The 22212-nt window shown below is 44.2% G+C and overlaps 1 protein-coding gene across 3 annotated transcripts; it reads right to left on the reverse strand.

Annotated features, from left to right (window-relative positions):
- Nucleotides 1–959: 959 nt before the first annotated feature.
- EPN2 (epsin 2) lies at nt 960–21979 on the reverse strand. Of its 3 annotated transcripts, none has more exons than XM_010149410.1 (8): nt 21199–21973; nt 10894–11006; nt 9347–9444; nt 8925–9103; nt 5936–6109; nt 4298–4390; nt 3166–3381; nt 960–1593 (listed from the first exon to the last, which is right to left on the reverse strand). In XM_010149410.1, exons 1-8 carry the CDS (start codon nt 21791–21793, stop codon nt 1256–1258), a joined length of 1806 nt encoding a protein of 601 aa, XP_010147712.1. In that variant the 5' UTR covers nt 21794–21973; the 3' UTR covers nt 960–1255. The 3 variants fall into 3 exon arrangements, with proteins under 3 accessions (XP_010147712.1, XP_010147714.1, XP_010147713.1); XM_010149411.1 differs by having other exon boundaries at nt 1230–1593; nt 8925–9081; nt 9352–9444; nt 21199–21979; XM_010149412.1 differs by lacking the exon at nt 4298–4390 and having other exon boundaries at nt 8925–9081; nt 9352–9444.
- Nucleotides 21980–22212: the final 233 nt, after the last annotated feature.

The raw sequence follows: 22212 nt of genomic DNA on the forward strand, positions 1-22212 counted from the left end.
TTTAAAAGTAAATATTTTAGTGTTAATCTTCCCTTTTAAACTCTCTTTACAGAAACAAAGAGCTAAAACCATAAATAAGAGGGCATTAAAACCATAAAAATGACATTTGCCAATATCTTAAATTTTTCAGCCAGACTTGATAAATCTATCAAAACCAGACAGTTAAATAAGAACCACATTATAAAAATTAGCAAAAAAAAAAAAAAAAAAAAAAAGGACTATTAGGTAACTCTGCAAACTCAAATATGAAACTGTACTAAACAAAATATGTGCAAAAGTATACAAGAGTAACTGCATATAGCAAGGTTAAGCCTGAATTAGTTTTAAAGCTTGCCCCGGTGAAACTGAAGTCAAAGTTGTCCCACTGTATTTCTTTTTTTTTTTTTTCCTTTCAACTCACATTGTAAGTCAAATAAAACCAAAATACACATGAACTTCCAAACGAAGCCGGTACTGGACAAGCACAGAGCAGGACACTCACTCAGCACGAGTGCAGCATGCCACTCACAGAGAGTTCCTCAGGAGTCCTTGGAGTAGTGTACAACTTCAACACTGCGTACAACAGCACACGTTATACTCAACAACTCGAGAATGTTCGTGGGGGGTTCTTAAGTCTGTTTTTGGTGGGTGTTTTGTCTGTTTCCTTTGGAGACAAGCTCGCTCTCTCAGCCAAACCTCTGATAGGAAAGCAGTGCGATTTTGCGTTGCAACGTTTAATGCATAAAAACCAGCCCCCTGGGCCCTCCGAATCGCTCTCTCCTAAGAGTAAGGACTATGGGTGAACCAACAGTCTAGAACTGTGTGTAGTTATGTGCAAAACATTCACTAGCACTCTGAATCTCAGGTCTATCTTACGGGCATAGGAAGTGACAGATGCAGGTAAATAGTAATTTCAGGATCCAGCACATCATCTGACATCTACAAAATAGCCAACGGAGTTTAAAATGGCAAGTTCTCCCTAGAAAGTGTATTGAAATGATTAACAAAGTAACAAAATGGGCAGAATCTAACTTTGGTGAGAAGTCTGAACATTTCACATAATGCTCAACAAGCCAAAGTAAGGTACCATCTGTAGCAAAGACTAGATTTAGATTAACTGGTAAGTAGAGACAACTCTTCAAAGATCATAACTGTAAACTGCAAATCTACTTCCAAGTCTCTTACACACCGTTCAGTCCACACAGGCCACGTTCGTGTCGCTGTAAAGACTTCAGCCTGGAAACACTATGAAAAGAAAGTTCCTTTAATCGGGTCTTTATAGGAGAAAAGGGTTAGTTGTATTTGTCGACTGGGATGCTGACGGCGGGATTCCCGTACTGTGAAGAGGTTGGGCCATTGATCCCGCAACGCTCACGTTCAGCCCCTGGCCCATCCGCGTTAGGGAGGCCACAGTGCCCATAGCTGGTATCGGTGCCATTCCCACAGGCACGGGGGCCATGGAAGACAGAGGTATTGGCTCCATGCTTATCGGTGGCACGGCGCTGAAGGAAGGGCTGGTTCCCATCACAGGGCTCGCTCTCATCTGGTTCAGAGTGAGCGGCTGGGGCTGATTCACTTGGAAAGGGTTGATCGGAGTCGGTGCTGTAGCGGCACCTAGTTTGGAGAGAAGGAGGGGGAAGAGGGGAAGAAATGGTACCTCCGTAAACATGAGGTTTTGGAGATCGGCCTCCTGGCCAAGAACACACCTTCCGTACATCCCCACGTGCTCCCAGCCCCAAAACACCCTGTGGAGAAGCCTGCGCGGATGCCAAGCAGCAAACGGGGGCTGCACCGGCGCACGAGCGTACAGGCTGTTTCCCTGAACCTATCGAGGCCACAGACATCCCTTTGCTGACTGGCGCTTTCCCCTTCTGATAGCAGTCGCTGGGAGAGGCAGCTCCTAAACTTAGTAACAGGGAACATGCCTTACCACCACATCCAGATCCCTAATTCTCTATTACATGCTACCTAAAATCTGCACTCTGGAAGAGAACCGCAGGCTCCCCGTACTCCTCCGCTGCAGGTTGGTGCGTTTGCTTCAAGAGCTCATCCAGCCCACTCTATTTAGAAGCTGCACATGTTTCTGGCACCGAGTTTTGACAAGAATTCATAAAGTAAACAAGTTGTTTCCGAATTACGGCGGTGCTAGAAAAAAGGGGAGAATAACTTTCCCAGCATTTGAGGTTCCCTGGACTGCTGCCAACGCCACAAATCCCTTCTACCGTGTATGTACAGCATTATTTGGATGGCCCAGTCACCCCTTCTCAACTTTTCGTAGTGACCGGTAATGGCAGACACACACACTTCCTCTTGCTGAACACTGCCAAGGCCATTCAGACCCACAGGGTTTTTCCTATCCAAGGAGTTTAATGTCTTCTTTTTTTTTTTTTTACATTGCAAGAGTAAAGAAAATAAATATTGAAATACCATTTTAAGGTATTTCACCATTCTAGCATCACACAAACTTCAGCACCTATGAACAGCTTTAAAAATAACACACACGTCTTCCATGTGCTTACTGTCACCCTCCAAGCCTGCTGCAAGAGAAGGCTCACTTCTAAAAGGGGCCAATTTACAGGAGAACTGCAACAGCCTGGTTTTTCCACAATACAGGGAGGTGTTTTGATCAAAACAGCTGTATCATGCTGGCCTAACGACAGCCTGCCCAGCAGACCACTGATTTTACTGCAGCGTGCTATTTGGAACCTCAGGCTGCAGTCAGAGACGATACTGTGGCTGTGGTAGCACGAGCAAAATGGCAATTCCTACCCGCTTCCACACGAATCTATTACCTTCCCAAGGAACTCTCTGGTGGCACATGTTCACATCTTACCTGTCCTGCCAGTCAATCGGCTTTAGCTCAGCTATTTTTAATAACCCAAAGCCGCCTTCTAACACAGATCATTTTGAGAGAGCAAGGGCAAGAGCAGATGAAAACAAAGCTCAGCCAGCAGGCCAACTGCTGACCCAAGGGTATAAACCCTGTGCTTCCAGGGCCCGGCAGCATGCCTTGAAACCATGACGCCTCACCCTCCTGCTCTCAGCCATGATCTTCTGGCTGAGGTAATCAAGAAAAACAAGCCCCAAAAGAGCTTACATGAAATCACACAGGACTGAGTTACGCAGAGTTTTCCTACAGGGAGGGAAAGCCAAAAGAGCAAACCGAAGGAACGCGCAGAAACAGACCTGGCGCCAAGAATGGATTCAGTGAAGTAACAGGTTGCGGCGGCTTAGACACCAGCGAATCCAGGTTCACCAAAGCAGCGTTGGGGCCCAAAAAAGACTCAGGGGTTTTCCGAGCGGCACTTTGTTTGCCTGATGTCGTGCTTGAGTGCTGGGAATCAAAGAGATCAGGACTTGTGGTACCGCTATGCTGGGATGGCAAAGTGGAACCTGATTCAGCTGAAACAACACAAAGAGAAAAACCAAGCTTATCTCATTAACTGTATCGTCAAACAAAGAAAACCCTGAGGTCTCAGACAGCAGAAATGTTTTAAAATCTAGCGTTTGGGTTAGTCAGATTTAAACGTTTCAGCGCGTTACACCCTGCCAGCATGCAAGCAGATAAACGTTCTTTAGAGGAGTATGAAGAAGCTACAGTTAGCGTTGCAGTGCTCTCCTGATTCGCCTGACGAGCAGTCGCACAGCTACGCTGCAACAGATGGGACTAGGAGTCTCCAGGCAAGAGATACTCAAAAGGTCTGGCTTCGGCCCTTGCCCTGCACCACTGCTGCACCCTTCCTGGCCAGATCCCGCCCAGGCTCTCCTTTGTGTGTTAAAGCAGCCTAGCCCAGCTTTGAATTAGTCACCATTCTTTCAGGCAGAACCGTCCTGAAAGTACATAGTATCAAAGCAGTTAAGGTCTGGCAGTTTTTATTTTAGTGACCAACGACCAAACAAAAAATCAATTAAAGCATTCACAGAAGTGTATTTTCTCGTCTTCCTACTGAAGTTCCTACTCAATTCAGTACTTGAGTAATTCAGCCAACCTTGTTCTGTTTGACTCTGAGCGTGAGCCATACCCCAAACACACTGGATACTGTAAATTTAGAAGGCAAGTAAATTTCTGGGTTATTGCAGCAACAGGTTACAGGGTGAAAGTCTGTGGCTTACAACCCAAAAGGCCCATTCCCCGTAAGTTCATGCACAGGCCACAAGGTTAACAACAAGCTTTTAGTGCTGCATCATCACCAGCTTTAATCTTGTCCTCTGTGAAAGTCCATTTTATTTATTTTTTGTAAATAAATTCTAAGGATTGAGACATTTGTGGCTGAGACTGTCACCCAAACTGTCCACGTGCTTAGAATTTGATTCATACCTGGCTTTTTGGAAGTTCGAAGTGTGTCAAATTCAGAAAAATCATCTTTAACTGTACCATTCAAATTACTGAAGAGGTCAAAAGATGTACTTCCTGTTCAAAACAACAAGACAGCCCTGTCATTAACACATCTTCGGTTCCATCACACCTGATCCTACCGAAAGCAACGTCTAACCCATTCGCGGCAGGTTCCAGGGCCGCGGTTCAGATCAGTTCGAGTGCTCCTACTCTCACCCAGGACCAGGGGGAAGGATAATGGCAGAGAACTGTCCTTTCTCACATGATGACCCATCTACTTCAGAGCGATGTGCTTATAAATCCCATGCTGGGTTTTGATAGTGTCTGCACTAGAGACACGTACGGGCAGGCCCATACTGCTGCAGGAGAAGAGAACAGCAAGGAGCTTGCAGCCTGAAGTGCGTTAATCAGCCCTCGAGTAAAACACCCTTCTGAATACAGTCCCAAAGAGAAACGCAGCGTTGCTACAACTGAAGCGGTGGTCAGAGGAATGCAAGAGCGAAGGTTATCTACACCACGTGGAGATGGTAAGGCCCCGTTAGCTAAAGCACCAGAACTTGCCCAGAGTTTGCAACCAAAGAATACACAACATTATCAAAGTGTGGACAAACCCTTACCTCAAAATGGAGGGAAAACACACACCTAAATGAACAGCAATCACCCCTGAAAAGCTTTAAAGTTTGGGTGGGTTTGGTTTTTACTTGAAATGATTTTCTAGTTCAGTTTGAACTTTCAACACATTTCAAGCGCACGAAGGTACCAACATAGCTCCACACAGAGCGCACAAAGACAAAAACCTGAGAGAACGAGTAAAAGTCATGTGTAACAATACTTCTTCCCAAGAACGAAGATCACCGCAGTTAAAAAACCAAAATCACTCTCTAACAATCCAGTTACTGCCCTTGGCCCAGTGAAAAGCTGATGAGACAACCTGCTGCAGTATTCCGATTCCTTTATTACGTACGGAGATGAACAACTACCCGAAAATGCACTCAGGATGCATTTAGCCACGGTGCCAACATGAAAATACCAGGTACTGACATGCAGCAGGGTTGCATTCGTTACAGAGCATGAACAGACAATTACATCAGCACCTTCTGGACATGGCTGCACAAGGGCTTCGGGACAGCTTTCACACCCACACTCTGAATCACCAAACCTTTGTTTGCACCTCTGCAAGTCTCCTCAGAGGGTGGAGCTGCTCAACCTGTCACCCTACAGCTGCAGAGACATCCATCTACATAGCCATTTACCATGATGAAAGGTAAAATTATAGTATTGTTCATTTCCGAAATTAAGTCCTTGTCTAATTAAAGATAAAACCCATTTAAGAAGCCAACAGCAGCAGTCTAAGTGCTCAGCATGCATCCACACAGGCCAAGGAAAGAACGTAGAATGGACAGAGCACAAAGCAGTGACACGAATTCAGAGCTCTAAGTCAGAATAATTACATTTGAAGTTCTTTTTGCTGCTAGCTATTACAACTCCTGTTTATTTTACAGCCCAGTTCTGCAAATTGTTCAGCACATAGCTTCTTTTAACCAAGAAAAGCAAAAAAATCATTTGGATTTCACCTTCATTACTCAAGTAATATGTATACAGGATGAGACCACTGCTCACCAGAAGTAGAGAGAGGTTTGCTTGCAGGTGCTGGTCCCCAAGGATCCACAGAAGATTTCGCTGCAGTAGAAGCTGGCTGAGCAGGAGCCCAAGGGTCAACATTTTTGGACAGAGACTGAGCTGTGGATCCTGCTGGTGGTGCCCAAGGGTCAACGGAAGCAGCTGGTTTGGCACCTGCAAAAAGAGCCAGCAGGAACACAAGTCAGCAGAGTTTCACTTGGAAAAGCTTTCCTTGGAGATTAATCTGTCTCATGAGCCATTACTGCCAATTAATACTAAACATAACTGAGTGAAGCAGTTCAGCATTAGGAATACTGATAAGCCTGTGTCATACATACTGAACAACAAGCACACGTCAATTCTGCCCCAGACAGATGAATAAGACAAATCTGCTATTTGAAACCGAATAAAAACATCTGCAGCTCCAAAAGAGAAAATAAACTTGCTTCTGTTACAGGCCTGGCCACCACAACAGACAACATCTGTCTGAGGGTGACCGAAATCACAGGAACTCACGGCAAAGGCGACTTCTAAAAAGTCTATGTCTAAAAGGCAAGAGATATAGAATATTAAATTAGGACAAACACAAGAAATCTGTTGGATTCCCAGGGAACAGTTTTCAAACTCTTAACCATACCCTTATTTTATAAAAATATAATCAGCCTCCCCGAGCTAGTTGTGCTTTTTTCATTCCCATCTGTAAGCACTCCTCCTGACACAGATCTAAGCTGTCCACAGACATCCCTTCCTACCTGTTTTTTTTAAACCTAATTCCTGTATGTTCAGGATTCCCATTTTTATTGGATAACTCTTTATTCAAAGCTTAGGTGACCCCTTCTTCCTTCTACCACTGAATGGAACTATTTTGGCTTATCATACCCCCGGACCAGAGAGGCAGAACCCATTTCAGATTTGCAGCGGGCCCGTGTCGGAGGGTATCACTCTTGCTTTGTTCCCACGCCGTCCCTCCCGCCCCTCAGAACACAGGAATGCACATCCTGTACAACTCCACGGCCATCAATCCCCTTCCAGTCAGACAGTGCGTGCAAACGCATTTCCTTTTTCCCAACAAAACTTCTCCACCAGCCATGGTTTGATTACGAAACCAGTGTACAACCCAAGAGTAGGACAGAATTACCCATGCTGCACACGGTTATCATCTTCCACCACCACGGGTTTCGAGTCACAACTGAATATTGCTGTATTTTTCAAAGCTACATACAAAACCCCCTTGGCATCACAATATTCTTGAAAACCAATTCAATGCTACACAGAGTGGCACAAACTCCAGGTCTTTGTTTCCTCAAGAGGCAGCATGATCTTGCTGCAGCTTCAGACCAGGCAGTGCTAAAATTCTCCAGTAAGTCCCAGCTATTCCCACACCAGCACTTACATTTCCTTTATCTACCCTTAGTGCGGAGTTACGAGCAAAGCCACACAAGAAATGGTAATGACAACACTTCCCAGAAATGAAAGCTTTCAAAAAACATCATCTCTTTCATAAAGAGGGCACACAAAATTAGAGCACTCGGGGAGATACCTTCCCGGAGCTTCCATTATCGGTACTGAAATGGCAAAGCACATAAGGATTTGAGAAATGCAACTGAATGAGCCACTCTTATTAACAGCAATTTCATAGATCTTACATCTTTCAAGACCTCGGGAGCCAAGTAACCAGCAAGCTGGAACAAGGGAGTGTTAATAAAGTTGGGAGCCATTGGGAACAGCGTGCATCCCAAGTGATGCAAGGAAAAGCTGTCAGAGGATGATATATTGAGCAGGAGATGTGAAGAAAGATTTTTAACCACAGAAAAAATACACTGAGTAGCCATAGGGCCCAAAACTTGAAATTTTTGATGTCGTGCTTGCAGTTTATCACCAAAAAAGAAACAGATCACACTCCGAACAGCGAACTGTAGTTGGCCCAGAAGCTGTGAGGGTGCCTTTAAAGAGGAGGGGGGAAAAAACTATGCATTTCACCATTAAACTTCACCATTTTCATCAGGAATGTCAACGGTGGTGTGCTGAACACTAATGCAAATCACTTTGAAGCACTTTATAGTTCAGGTTGTAGAGTCCCCAGCCTGAAGCCAAACTGACAGAACTAAGCTATGGGTCTTCAGGAAAAAACTCCCATGGGCACAGAAACTCCCTGCCCCCTCAAAAAAGAAAGTCAACAAAAAAAATAGACCCAGCTCTAATTCCACAGGTGCAGCAAGTTTAACACATACTATGAGGAACCATCCTTATGCCAAGGAGTAACTCCTCGGACAGACTTTGGCTAACCTAGAAACCAGCCCACCACACAGGCAGCAGCACACACACAAAAGCAAACAAGCAGATTTGGACTTAATTGCTTTTTCAGATGTGAAGCACTGGATTCTTTCACTTCAGAAACAGATTCCATGACTTCAGCATCAAAAGCTTATGAAACACAGCGAATATTTAAAATGGTAACCTCAATTTTTTTGTTTAGTATCAAAAACCTCTATTTAAACCACTTAATCCATTCGGTTCTGATGGTATGCACACCACATTTCACCAGGAGCAATTAAAGATCCGGCAATTCAGATCTACGGCTCTCCTAACCACAGCACCCTGCCCAAGTACTGTATTAAATACTGGCAAGAGCCTAAACCCCTGGCATTGGGCACAACCAGCAGCCAAAGCTGGAGCATCCCCCCACAGTCTGAGACAAGTTGTTTTTGCTGTACAAAGCCGACAGAAGCTTTGCTCTCCTCCTCTTTCCTAACACTCAAAATGCACACCCAAAAACCCAGCTGCTTTTTAAGCAGCAACGGAGTGCAACTTCCATTTGTTTCTGCTTGGAAATGAGAACGTTAGTTCTGGAGTACAGCAAACAATTCTGATGGGCTAATACCCTCTCGCTACCAAGCATGACACCGTACACCGAGAAACTCCGGACAGCTCAACATCAGGAAGCAAAAGCTTTTAACGGAGAGCACTCCTTCTGGCAGTTTAGTCTTACCAAACGATTGCCACGGGTCAGAGGCAGTAGCTGCAACTGTGGATCCTCCCCAGGGATCAGTTTGGTTTGCAACGGCAGGAGGTCCCCAAGGCTCTGTTTTCTGGGGGGCCGGTGCCGACGAGGGCAGGGCATCCATTAGGTCCAACAGAGTGGTATGCTGGGGGCAGGAATAAGCTGAGCTTTAATGAAGAGCATCACCAATCCCAAGTACAAACCCATGAGAGTGAAGAAGCAATTATTAATTTTTTTTTCCTTTTACACACCTGCATTGACTAGTAGTTTGAAATTTAACCCACATGGAAGAAGCTTTAAGCTAGACAACAAAGCAAACCCAAAAGCATAAAAGAGCTCAGTATTAAGCTATTTTGTGTTACTGTATTTCAGCTTTTGGCAGCGTAACCGGGAATTTCTTAGGCGAAGGCACTACCTCCTTCTTTTTGGGAATTTTAATTGTGTCTCTGCGACTCTCCTCCAGAGCCATCTGTAATCTCAGATCATCTCCGCGTCTGAGGCGCTCCTCCTGCAAAGGAAATCAACACTGTTGATATAGACCGTTAGCCTAGACTGTGCTGCTCGCTCCCTCCAGGCACCTAGCCCCCTCGGCAGGCCACTGCCGGGGGGGGAGGCCCAGGCAGTACTCCCTGCCACCCCGGGCACGCGCAGTGGGATCGCCAGGATTATTTGCTGGAAATTTATACATGACACAAGCAGGTGGTAAGAATTTCTTCTGATTCTTGCCTCAACCAGAGGTCAGGAGCACCCTGACCCTGCAGCACCACCATAACATCCGTTTTGGTGACTGAAATTTACCCTCGTGTTGTTTTGCTCCTAATAAACGAAGCATTCTTTTCAATATTGTTACAACACTAGAAACACCCCAGAAAGACAAAGTGAACATCCCATCTCTACATTATGGTCATGTTTCGGAGTGTTCAAATCACCACTGAAGGACTCAGTGATTTCAACTTTAATTTTCCCAGCCCTGTCAGCCACCCTCCACACCTGAGGCCACTGCCCTGAAGAGGGGAAGTGAATTCATCTCATAGCCGACTCCAGGCGTATTTTGTAGGTTTTGAACATCTGGAAACTACCATGTTTATGGTACATTCAACTACTTTAAATATCTTTGCTTGCATCACGTCTTTCAGAAGTTGACTAATTCCCCAGCTGGTATTTCCCTTGCGATTTTTAAAGCTATTTCAACTGACAGACTCTGAATTTTATTTTCTTTCACTTTATTGCTCAATAATGACGAAGTTTACTGGGTGACAGTTTCCCTTTCCAAGCAGAGAGACACTAATGCTTAATATACAGCAGTAAGCTCAACTTGCCATGGGAAGCCTCTGAAATACCAGAGACACTCAGCTCAGCTGACTCCAATTTTCACTCATAGCTGAGATTCAACAATTTGCTTATGTATTAACATGCAGCAAAGTTTTTCCACAATCACGGCATTCACTCCAATTTCAGAATGAACCTCCTAAGAATGAACACGGTAACATATCCCATGTGACAGATTAGGAGCCAAGCTATTGTAAACCAGGTTCTGAGGGTCACCCTTCTGTTCCAAACAATCTTACCGAGTGAACAGATCATTCACAATTTCACTGTAATCAGAAATCAGACATTTCTTATGCCAGCCTCATTAATGAAGGTTTTCAGGACTAGGCATGTTTTCAGTTCTCCCTAACTGAAAACAGCTTCAGTAATGTGATGATTAACATCCTCCCACATAAAGTCTTCTTGCAAAGTGACTGTCATCTTCCACTAGTCTCAACAGCTCGGAGGCTGAAGGTACTTTAAAAAGAGATTTAAAAAAAATAAATTAGAAGAGCAACATCATCTAAAATTGGCCTTTCTCTCCCCCTAGTCCACCTGGAGCAAAGCCAAGCTGCCAGTGAAAACCAACAGGATTGTAGTTTCAACTATCAAAGCATGAACACTTTGGGAAACCTACACGGGAACTGACCTGCTCCGCCACCTCCCGGCTCATCGCCAGCGCCAGCTGCAGTTGGAGCTCCTCTTCTCCGCTTGTCTGAGGCCGGGCCTGCTCGAGCTCCGAGGAAACTCGAGGGGACGTAGCTGTTGGAGACAAAAAACCAGCAGATTTAACACCAAAAAGCTATAACACGTTTGATTATTCCTCTGACCAGACCACGCCACTTCCACACAGTCGCTCCCGAAGGCCCCCAGCACAGTGACAGAGCCCCTGGGTGCCCGGGCCACCGGCTCACTGACCACCAGCCCCCTCAGGCATCAGAGAGAAAGCTCGTACCACGGCTGCGGTTAACCAGAACAATTAAGCAGGGAGAACTTTGCAAGACAGTTCAATTGCTTCAATGGAAAAAACCATTCCTGGAAAACAAAGAGTTTTTGTGGTTTTGTAATATCAAGTCGTATTACCAAAGGATGCTGGACACCCTGTATCAGGGCTTTAGGGGGCAGGACACTGACTTAAACTACAGAATTAAGCGTTCAAGAAACATCTGTTGATGGTTCTTACATCCTCCAATGTCAGTAAGGATTTGCTGGGAGTTGGCCAGTATCAGGATAAAATTGGATACCGCCCACTTTTCTGTAAAATAATGCAGTCTTAATGGGACAGATAAAGAACTATTCTGAGCTGCTAAGCAGGCTGAGGGACAAACAAGCCAGCTATTCATTTTCAAAATTCACAAAAATACTGTATCATTCTCTGTTTAAAACAAAGTTTGGTACATAGGTGGGGGGGGGGTGCTTTGGTTTTTGCTGTTGGTTGCTCTTTCTTTGCATGAAGACCTCTGTCAGCTAAGAACCAGCTGGTAATCTCCCCCGCGCCGCCTCAAATAACAGGCAAGCTTGACAACTCAAACACACAACGTGTCAATACACAAATCTCATTTTACTGATGTTTTCACTACAGTAGCCTGAGGAAATTCCCATCCTAACGGGACAACGCTAGGAGGTTTATCACTACACAGTAATTAAACAATTTCTGTGCTTGCTCTCTCAGGTAATTCTCTAGCATCCAAATCATTTACACCGAAATTTCATCTTACTTGGGCACAGAAGTTTGTACCTAATGGCTGGAATAATTAGTTTGGCAAAATATATTGACATTTAATAGAGAGGAACCATACTTTTAAACAAGCTCAGTGAAATCAAGTTCCTTCTTAATTGGTCAGCTGGGGATGTGAAAACTAGACTGCCAAACTGTAATTTTAAAACCCTCACTTTTTCAATCACTATTTAATCCTCCAAGTATTTCCCAGTCTTCCTTCCCCCTAAGTTTTAGGCCAAAATGACATTATTAAATAAGAAGTGCAACCTTCTCTCTCATCCAGCAGGCCAGAAGGAAGGTGACTCTCCGTAAACAAGGAACGAGCAACGACCTTTCCTTTCCATCACGCCCCCGAAGTGCCACCCCATCCCATTCCATTTCTAAAGGGACAAGTTAATCTATTCCCCAGAACAGTATTTCCACGCTGTGCTGATCCTGAAGCTTTTGAGCCAACCAGACAAGCTCCTCACTTCACACAGAGATGTTACTCGTACCTCAATTCTACCACTTTTTCAAACTTTCTCATATAAAGTGGCTACATTTCGCCTGCTTCCCAAGTACTTCTTGTTACAGCAATCACAGACGGGCTTTCCAACATCCTACATGGACTATTACAGACTTAAGGTAGGAATGAACAGAGCATCGGGTAACAGGACGTCTCACAGCACGGAAAACATGACCTTAAAATGTTTGCAAAATCTGAATATTCTTGAATATGAAAATAAAGAGAATTAAAAAGAGAACAGGGTAAAACTCAACAGGAGGTTACCAAAAGGTGGCCCATGACAGCAAACCTGAGATCCTTCTCCGATCTGTCAGACAAAAGAAGAGCAGTGAAGTTAATCCATATGGATTCACAGTGTCTTGTGACGCTGAGGAGGATGCTACTGTTAAACAGAGGGTAGTGTAAGAACTGGAACGGCTGAAGAAGAGATTCTGTCATACTGCCTACCACCAAGGAGGTTTACTAGCAGTTTCTTAAGAACTGGCTTTAAAACCTACCTTAAGAATAATTACGTAGGAAACAAATGCAGGAGGTTATGGGAAATGATGCTAAGAAAGAGGTCAAGCCAGAGGGAGAAACAGGAATATTAAAAAAACCAGATGACTGAGAAGGGAACTGGATGATACAAAGACAAATCAGGTCTTTGATGACCACCTTCTGCTAACTGGGGGCATCAACTGCAAGAGACAGAGACGTGGAGAACGTTCTTTTTTACTAAAATGCTTGGTGGCTCCCCGCCAGGAACCCAACACAGCCAGTACCAGCACTGCTGCGTCCGAGGGTTAGAATTCATCAAACACACCGTATTCAATTCCACTCAGTCAAATCCCCGACAGATGATTTCAAAACAGAACGAATGTGGAAACACCTCCCTTCTGAGCATGGAGAATATTTTACGTGTTTACCTTTGCAAAAAGAAGATTGAGCACTTTACGGTTGCTAAATGCATCAGACTTGCAAATACTATGGAGCAAGAAAAGCTATTTAAGATAAAGGGACAAGAACTAATGGTATAAGTTGACCACGAATAAATTTGAGATACAAATAGAAAGAAGCCGCTTTCTAGCAGGAACTGTAGAAGGAAAAAGCCATAACTGGTTTACAAACAGAGCTGGACAAGCATACAAATGGGACACCAACAGAGTCACGTGAGAAGAGATGGCAACTGGACTCTGACCAGGCAGGTACCTTCAGCTCTTCTGTTTCTCTAACTGCAGTTGTGGGGAAGAATGAGGTTTCCTGCACTTTCTGCAGGAGTTTTTCTCTCTCTGTTGCCATAACTACATTCCATAACTAAGCAGCTGATGGCAGAATGACCTTCAAATGAAATGAGATGGGTTAACTCCGTTGATTTTCCTCCCATTTCCCTGTGAAGAACTACTTACTGGAAGTGCTCACCAGTTCCAGCTTTGAACAGCACACAGGCTTTCTGTGCTCTACAAACCTGCAAGAAGCAGGGACTGCGCCCCGCTCCGAGTGCCTCGTGCAGCCTCCCACGGTGGGTCCCGTCTCCCAGCGTGCACGGGAAGGGCAGGCTCGCTTTGGCAGCGTGCTACATTACCTCACAGCTCCCAACAGAGACCAGCATTCACTGACTCCAGGATCTGAACACAGACAATAAGGGGTCTCACAGATATAGCTTATTTCTTTTCACTTTTAAGGCTTTTCAGCAATTCATTCTGCTTGGGTTTATTAACTCCAAAAGGCACTTCAGAGCTCCTTTTCCAAGGAAAAACAGGGAAAAACTGTCAAGTTGAAATTCGTCCTTGGGCTTCACATTAAAAAACCTTGATAAAAATGCTGTTATTTCACATTTAAACTTCTGCAGGGCTTATAAAACCATCTACATTAAACAGCTGCCAGCATAATTTTTGAAAAAGGATTATGGAAATTCAAAACACGGTTCCTGGTAGTAACCTGACATGGTTTACCCAGCAACTTCACTCCCAAATTCCTGCAGTCTTGTAACTGCCCTTCTGTATCGGCCTCACCCTGCATTAACGTTTTAGTCTCAAGGATCTAGCATAAAGGTTATTGCCTTAGTAACAGTATGGCTGCCACACAAAGAATCTCTTATCCCACAGCACATGACAGTTAACTCAGATGTTTATGTAAGATGGGTCTCAATAGATCAATTCTGACCTGCTAAGCCCTGCTTTGTTGCTGCTTGGAGAATTTGGAGATCCCAGCCCTGCAGAAGCAACGGGGTGGCTATCTGCTTTGGCAGGGAGACACACCACCGGGCTGGGCTTCTCACCAAGGCTCCCGGCTCCAGCACAAGGAAAGAATTTCCCACCTCGGTTAATCACTCAAGCGGGATCCTGCACCACCATCTGTCTCTAGTACCAGCTGTGACATCTTTCCCAGGGATCCACTGGCCGTTCGCTGTATTGTGGCTACATTAAAGCCCTCTGTAGATGTCCATGGGTTTGGTTCCGTTAGCTGAAGGGTATGTACAGTACACAGCTAGAAAGCAGAGTCATTGCCTACATTAACGATAAAAATCAGGCTGGGTATTTTCATTCAGAAGTGTGTGCTTGGTTTTTTGGGGGGAGGCTTATTTTTTGGTTTTGTTTTTTTGGGGTTTTTTTTTTAAATGTCACTCTAGACTAAGCGATGGCACAGAGCGCCACGGAAAATCAGCCCCAGCTTTAGAATTTGCAGGTGGCATTCTTAAGAACAGAACTCAGTTCTTAGTCACATTTGTTCAGAAAGAGAAGCTGCTCCCTCACTCAACCCATATGCCTACAAAGGCAGAAAAAACAAGGCTGGCTTGAAAAATTAGAATAATATCAAGGTAGAAACAGAGAGCAATTCACTTGGGAACCAAGGGAGATCCCATCTGTTAAGTCTTCAAATGAAAGACTATCCAAATGCAGATGGGATACTTTCAAAAAGTCAATCTAACCTCTCTAATTAGGAAAAGGCATGTGCAAACTGCTTAATCTAGAAGGAATTGTGCAATCCACAATTTGATTCCATTGGGAATCAAAGATACTACTCAAATACAAGAAGAGAATTAATAGCACCTATTAATGCGATAAGGTGGAGCTCATCAGCCTTGCTGCATGACTCCTGATTGCACTGAAGCAGACAGAGCTCTTTTCAAATTCATTTAATACTGAACAAAACCTTGTTTTGGTTCAAGAGCATTTTTTTTCCTCAGGTGATCCCTGCACTCATCTTAATAGACAGAGTTAGATAATTTACTGCAACTACAGAAGCCTGATTATACCAGTGGCATCTCCCACCTTTACTTCGAGCACCAGAAAGACAGAAGTATGACGAGAGGATTAAATCGAGTTGTCCAGTGACCCCCCTGTCAGATTACCAAGGTGCTGCAACACCTCCACCTACAGAAATCACCCACACAGCCCAGCCACATTTATGGCTGGATGATGTGCCATCTGCTCCCTGGCCAAACCAGAAGGCCAGAGATGTATTCCAACCTGCAAAGATGCGAAACAGATTCTAAGAAAACTTTGAAAACAGGAGCATGTTGAATTTCCTCTAATGTCAAATCCAAATCAGTAATTCCTCTGAATTATTTTCTACTCCAAGCTAAAGGAGAGACAATGCTGACACAGATGAGTGAACAGAAACTTGCTGATGCTTCACAAAACTGCTTTTAAATAATGAGTCAAGTTAATGTGAATAATCACTGGAAATATTACAACTCATCATTTCAGCTACAGAAAATTACTCTCCAAATCTTTATAAGTAAGGTTAACAGAGCTGGCATTTCACAAGATCCATAAAAGCCCCTTCCAGGCCATCTTTCACCGATCTTTTTTGGTTATTTTCTCAAACAGGCTGTATGTGTAATGAATCTGACTTCCCAGCCAAGCAGGCTACCTCTAGGCCAAGCGCTCCTCTAAAATCAGGTCACCCCATGCACGCCGCGTTGTTCCCTACGCTGCCGCGTTCATGCGAATGAAATCAGGACATTAAACCACACACCAGCCGTGCTCTGCCAACGTTTTTAAGTGCAACCCTAACCCAAGGCAGCAGATGGCCAAAGGAAAGGGCATGTGTACAACCCAAAACAACACAGGTAGGTCCTGGCTTAGGTGTAATAGGACTGGACCTCTGTAAGAAGCAGGGCTTCAGTAAACTTGGTTTTAAACCACGAAGGCAGTACAGGGAGAGGACCAGCACTTTCCAGGGATCCTTCCAAGATGAAACTAATTCAAGCACACACTCTTCTGGGGGCAGAGGTGCCAAGGAATTGGCTTTGTCAGTCACCTCCCTCCAGGTAGAGTGTTTTTCCATCATTTTTCCCACTCCCATAAGTAGCCAAGAGAAGCTGCAGCAGACTACGCTGCTTTCTGAGTGGGTGACAATCCAGATGGGTCAGCTGAAGACAACACAACTAACCTGCTCCCAAGGCGGTTGAGAAAGAACAAGGTAATGCGAGTCCCTACACTCCTCCCTGTCTCCTAAGAGCTTCTGCAGGCCCGGGGTGCTCGAGCACGGCGTTTTGCAGGTTCCCTAAACTGTCTGCCACGCACCATCGGCTGTGGGTTACATTTCTGCCCTGCTGATGGTTCCAGGGCAGCGACATCGTAATAATATTCCTGCGTAAGCCTCTGCTGAAACAAGACTTTAAAAAGGTAGTTACTAGATGGACTTCATTGAGACCAGTCACTAACCAATTCACTCCCAGGCTTGAGACAGCATCGCAGTTCAGACTTAGAGGTCTATATTAAGAACACCCTACTTTTCCCCGTGCAGCCATAAATCCAGAATCCTATTTAAGTGGCCCTTGGCAGCCGCAGATGAAATAAGGCTAGGCACAAGACGGTGAACTCCTCAAAACTGGGTGACCAGTGTCTAGAATAAAGACAGTATTTAGACACAAAGCCAGATTAGGGGTGGGGAACTACTGCTCCAAGATTTCAAATATTGACCACTTATTTCCTTCCTCTCCTCAGCAGGTTTAGTTTCAGCACCACACAAGACCATTTCCTCACTGCGAAATAAAACGTGGCACTGGATTTCATGTGACACCATATAACTTACAGATTTTCCAAACTAAATAAATTAATTTTCAAAAATAAATCAATGTATTTTGTCACGGGTTATTTAATAGGTCCTATCTTGAACATCAGCTGCCCCTGGCTTAAAGCTAGGAGATAGCCAACTGTCCCCAGAATGTCAGAAATTGCTGATAAGACGGAGGTTGGGAGGAGCTTGATTTTTGCTTTTAGCTTTACAGTATCTCTCTTGGCTTCCACTTACAGATTAGGAGACTAGATAGCAAGAGCATACAAATATTTCTACAAACGGCTGCATCAACAGTCAGTAATGTTTACATGCCATAATGTATGCCCTAGAATTATACCGGCTTTACAGCCCAGAGATCTTCAGGGCCAACTAAGTCATTCAGGCTTTTGGGGCAAAGGAATTTATTAAAAACTATCACGCTTCACCGTTTCACTTTCCACAGTTCCTAATGCATTTTTAGAGATGAGATGACAGGGCACCGGGGAAAATGCCCAGTTTCGTGCCTGCAGCAGCGAGGGACGATGGTGCATCAGTCAAAAGATCCTTTTCCATCTTGAATTCTCTCACACCACCACAGGCTATCAATATGGCTTTTATTTTTTCATAAAGGTTAAATTTGGGACACAAAGACCAGCAACTCCACAAGAAAAACCTTCCTGGCTCAACATTGAATACAAACCCAAATTCTTACGCACGCTGTCAACAGAAGCCTACGCACAGGCTGAAGCAGGTAGAGCCGAGCGGCAGAGCGAGCATCGCAGTGTTCCCAGCCAGTGCTCACAGCGCAGCGAAGTCAACCTTCCGAAGAAACTGAACTACAAAGGGTCTGCTGACTTATCCAATATTGCACTTTCAGTAACGGACAGAAGGGGGAAGAGAGCCCTCACACACAATGCGGACACATTATCCCCTGGAAGTTACTTGTTCCCCGAGTGATTTGCCCTGGAGAAACTGTTAAGCTCTTTCAACCAGCGCAGGCTTCTTTGCTGATGCAAGAAAGTATTAAAAATGAGGAGATTTTACAGCCAAACACAATTTTTTCAAGTGAGGGGAATGCGTTCAGCTAAGAATTCTCAAAATCTGCAATCCCCACCCATTGGGCGTAGGAAGGTACAGAAGTAAAACGTGCGAATAGCGAAACACCGAGAGACAAAACGTTTCGTTCAGGTTTGTTGGTAGGAAGGCTGGTACACTCTCCCAACCTTTATTTCTGTTTGAATGCTAATAAGACACGCTAAATATTTAGCAAATACGTACATTTTTAATAGGCAAATCTCATACTATAGACTGCAGATCTAAATCTCTCTGATCTCCTCTTCAAAGGCTCGGAGGAATGAAAGACAGTTCTACCAGAATATACAGTACAGCAACCACATCTTAGAACTGTTACAAGGAGAGCATTTCCCAGCAGAACCTAATTCCTTTTAGATTTTACTGACTCCGTATTTGCAGAACAAAAGAAGGGTATCGTTACAGAAGAAAACATGATGGATACAATCTATTTCGCTTTAAATAATGAAAAGCATCTTTTCCATTAAATTCAGAAGGCACAAGAATAACCCTACATTTACATAACAGATTAAATGCCTGGATTTTGATGAAACTCCTTCCTCGTTTCCTAGGATAAAGGACAAAGCTCCACACCAAGTTTTCTGTTATCGGAAGCACTTCGCACAGCTGTTCTGTGAGGTGCTGGCTTGCTTTGCTGTACTCACTTAAACCATACAAGAACCACATTCCAACTTCAAAAGACGCAGATCGTAAAATCTAACAACCCTCTGTATTTTTGCTGATCGATAATTAAGTCCAGGAGAGTTTACAACAAAGGAAGAACCTACAGGAAAACAAACCAACCGTAAAAAAGCCTGTGATTTCTAAAGCTTCTTAGGTACATGCTCATGGGGGAGGAGAAAAAACGATTAAGAAATCATTACCTCAAAAGCAATCCTGCAAACAGAGAGCGAAGTCACACGCAGGGGAATGAGAGTACACAGCAAATCAACACTTTGGACTGAAAGAATAACCCAACCTGCTCCTGGACACCCAGACCCCCATCACAACTCTTGAAGTGTCCAAGGAATAATTCAGAACACTCAGTCCTGGCTGGGAGGAATAGTCTGAAGCCTCTGGTTTAACATGAGAAACAGTGGTTACGTGCAGTAACCAAAGTTAAGAACCGATGAAGAAACAACCTTGTGGTACAAAGCGAAGGTGTGCTCAGCGTACCTTAGTGACTGCTATCTCAGTTCATCAGCCGAAGTTAAAAACAACAGTATCTCAAGCCACCTCCTAAATCAAGCGGGTTTGTTGTAGCTGACAGAGGGCTGCAGACCTCAAAAGCACTATTATTGTAGTGATAACAATATACGCGTTCTTTAAAAATGTATGCTGAGTCAATGCTCAAGTATGGTTATTAGCGAAAAAAAGCCAAGATCTTTGTTATTCCACTGCTAGTTAAGAGACAAGACAAAAATCCTCATACCTTCATGCACTTTTTCTGAACCCTGCATCCTAAAAGCACTTCTTTCGGAAAAATGATGATTTTCTGCTCTTCTCCATAGCTTTAGTTGGACAGCGATTTTCTACACCCCAGCTTGATCTGTCCTGCTGCCTCCCACAGCAGACGGCTGCACATGTCAGGGTTACTGACACTATTCACTTATTTATAATTTGAGAAGCGCTTTGGGACACAGGACATGACAAACTTGAGATTCTTCAAACTGGTGCTCAATCGATTCACCACACTGGCTCAGTTACAGTCCTCCACACACTCTAAGCATTCATTTAAAGAAAAGATTTTCCTTCAGAACTAGACCACAACCACTGACATTCCAGCCAAAGCAGCTTTCATCAGATCATTACTTATATTAAGAAGGATTTAGTGCCAAATCAGGCCTCCTCCTAACATGACAGGGAGTTCCCCTCAAGCAGTGGGATAAAGAACCCCTTCTTCCCTCATCACTGTACTTTGTTAAAGAATGAAATATAGTATTTAGTACTGATACTTGTATAGCAAATGCTGATAGTATAAATATTTAAACACTGACATATTCAAAGAGTGACTCCTCTGAGAACTGCTGAGCTAGCAATAACAGAAATTAAATGCCAATATTCTTCCTAAAAGAAAATAGCAGCAGCACAAAGAAAATATCTAGCAAAGTGATTCAGGAAATGCTCTGTATTTCTAATTTTTTCTTGAATTATAGTTAATGAAAAACCTCAACACAACGAATTTTTCAAGCACTTGTTTTAAAACTAGAAACAAATAAATTGCATTAACTGAGACCAGGGCTGACCCCATCAAGGAGTGGGAGACGTTCACAGCAGCAGCCTGACAAAGCTACCTTTGGGAAATGACAGCAAACTACTGCTTTTTAAATCCATTTACGTCAACACACACATCCTCCCCAAACCAAACGCTTACCCTGTCATTTGAAGAGACACAGACGTCCCTGCTCGTCGCAGGGGCTAGATGAACTTTAAAGGTCCCTTCCTACCCAACCCATTCTACGGTTCTATGACGTCAGTGCGGCCAAGCAGACCTACAAAGACCCAGCCACTGCAAAAAGCCCCTTGAGTCAGCACTTAACCCTCCGAGCAGACACTGTTTTGTAGAATCACACACTGGTTTGGGTTGGAAGGGACCTTAAAGACCATCTAGTTCCAGCCCGCTGCCATGGGCAGGGACACCTTCCACTTAAAGTGCGTTTGCTTGTACTTACAGCCATGGTAAGAAGCTGGGGATCCTCCAGACTTCCCGTATTCTTGCTCCGAGTAGCTGGTGGAGAGGTTTGGCTGACTGGAGCCTCGGCCAAAGGTGATCTGATTGCTACCCACTCCAGTGGCCACCTGAGCCATGCGTTCTTTGGTCTTCAGGGCTTGGGCCCTCTCTGTCTTGAGCCGCTCGTCATCCTTCAGAAGAGATACCAGCTGCTTGGATTTCTCCCTCACATTGATGCCCTGGTCTTTACCATCTCGATCGATATACTGAAAATCTTTCAACGTCTGGATGGCAAAAATATTCTCTTTACACTGCTGCGCCACTCTCTCCGAACCAGTTTTAATCAGGTAATCTAACAGAGTAAGGGCCTTGTATACGTGTCGCCAGTTCTTGCCGTGGTCATTCAGTCGTTTCCAGATCATGCTCATAATTTCAGAAAAGGCCACAACATTGTAAGTCAGATCTGCTATTTCAGTCATTAGTGAACTGGAGGGACCCCAAGGGTCATTAGAGGTCGCTTCTCGAACTTTTATTTCGGCCTCTGAATAATTGTTCACAATGTTCTTCATCTGCCGTCTAATAGACGAAGTCGTCATTTTTATTTCCCTTTTTAACAAGGCAGATTCCAGAACACAAACAAAAAAAGGGCTATATTTGATCTTCTATGAACGGTTCTGAACTGCGAAGGCTCCGGCGTATCAGTGGCTGATTTGTAACACGTTCCACTACAATCATTTCCTCTCTTCACGAGAATGACACGAGAAAATGAAAATCATGACCTGAGTAAGGAAAGAAAACAAAGCATGTTAGTTGTGCCTCTAATTATTCCTGCATGTAAAGCAGTCTGTGCACCTCTGAAATTTTGCTAAGCTTAACCGATGAATTTTCTCCCTGAATTTCTTCAGGGCATCTGATTCTGAAAACAACTTGCTCTTCTACAAGGAATAATAAACGTTGAAGATTAAAAGCCTGAACTGCTGAACAAGACAAAAGCAAGAAAACCTCCACGCTGATG

This window comes from Eurypyga helias, unplaced genomic scaffold (genome assembly GCF_000690775.1).
Source record: "Eurypyga helias isolate BGI_N326 unplaced genomic scaffold, ASM69077v1 scaffold18463, whole genome shotgun sequence".
Taxonomy (NCBI): domain Eukaryota; kingdom Metazoa; phylum Chordata; class Aves; order Eurypygiformes; family Eurypygidae; genus Eurypyga; species Eurypyga helias.

Bases quoted from the DNA above. Each gene is read 5' to 3' on its own strand.
- EPN2 (XM_010149410.1), bottom strand. From the start codon at position 21,793: ATGACGACTTCGTCTATTAGACGGCAGATGAAGAACATTGTGAACAAT. The intron at 4,391-5,935 runs GTGAGCAGTGGT...TGTTTTGAACAG, and splicing joins CAAACCTCTCTCTACTTCTG to GAAGTACATCTTTTGACCTC. The intron at 3,382-4,297 runs GTATGAATCAAA...GTGTTGTTTCAG, and splicing joins TCGAACTTCCAAAAAGCCAG to CTGAATCAGGTTCCACTTTG.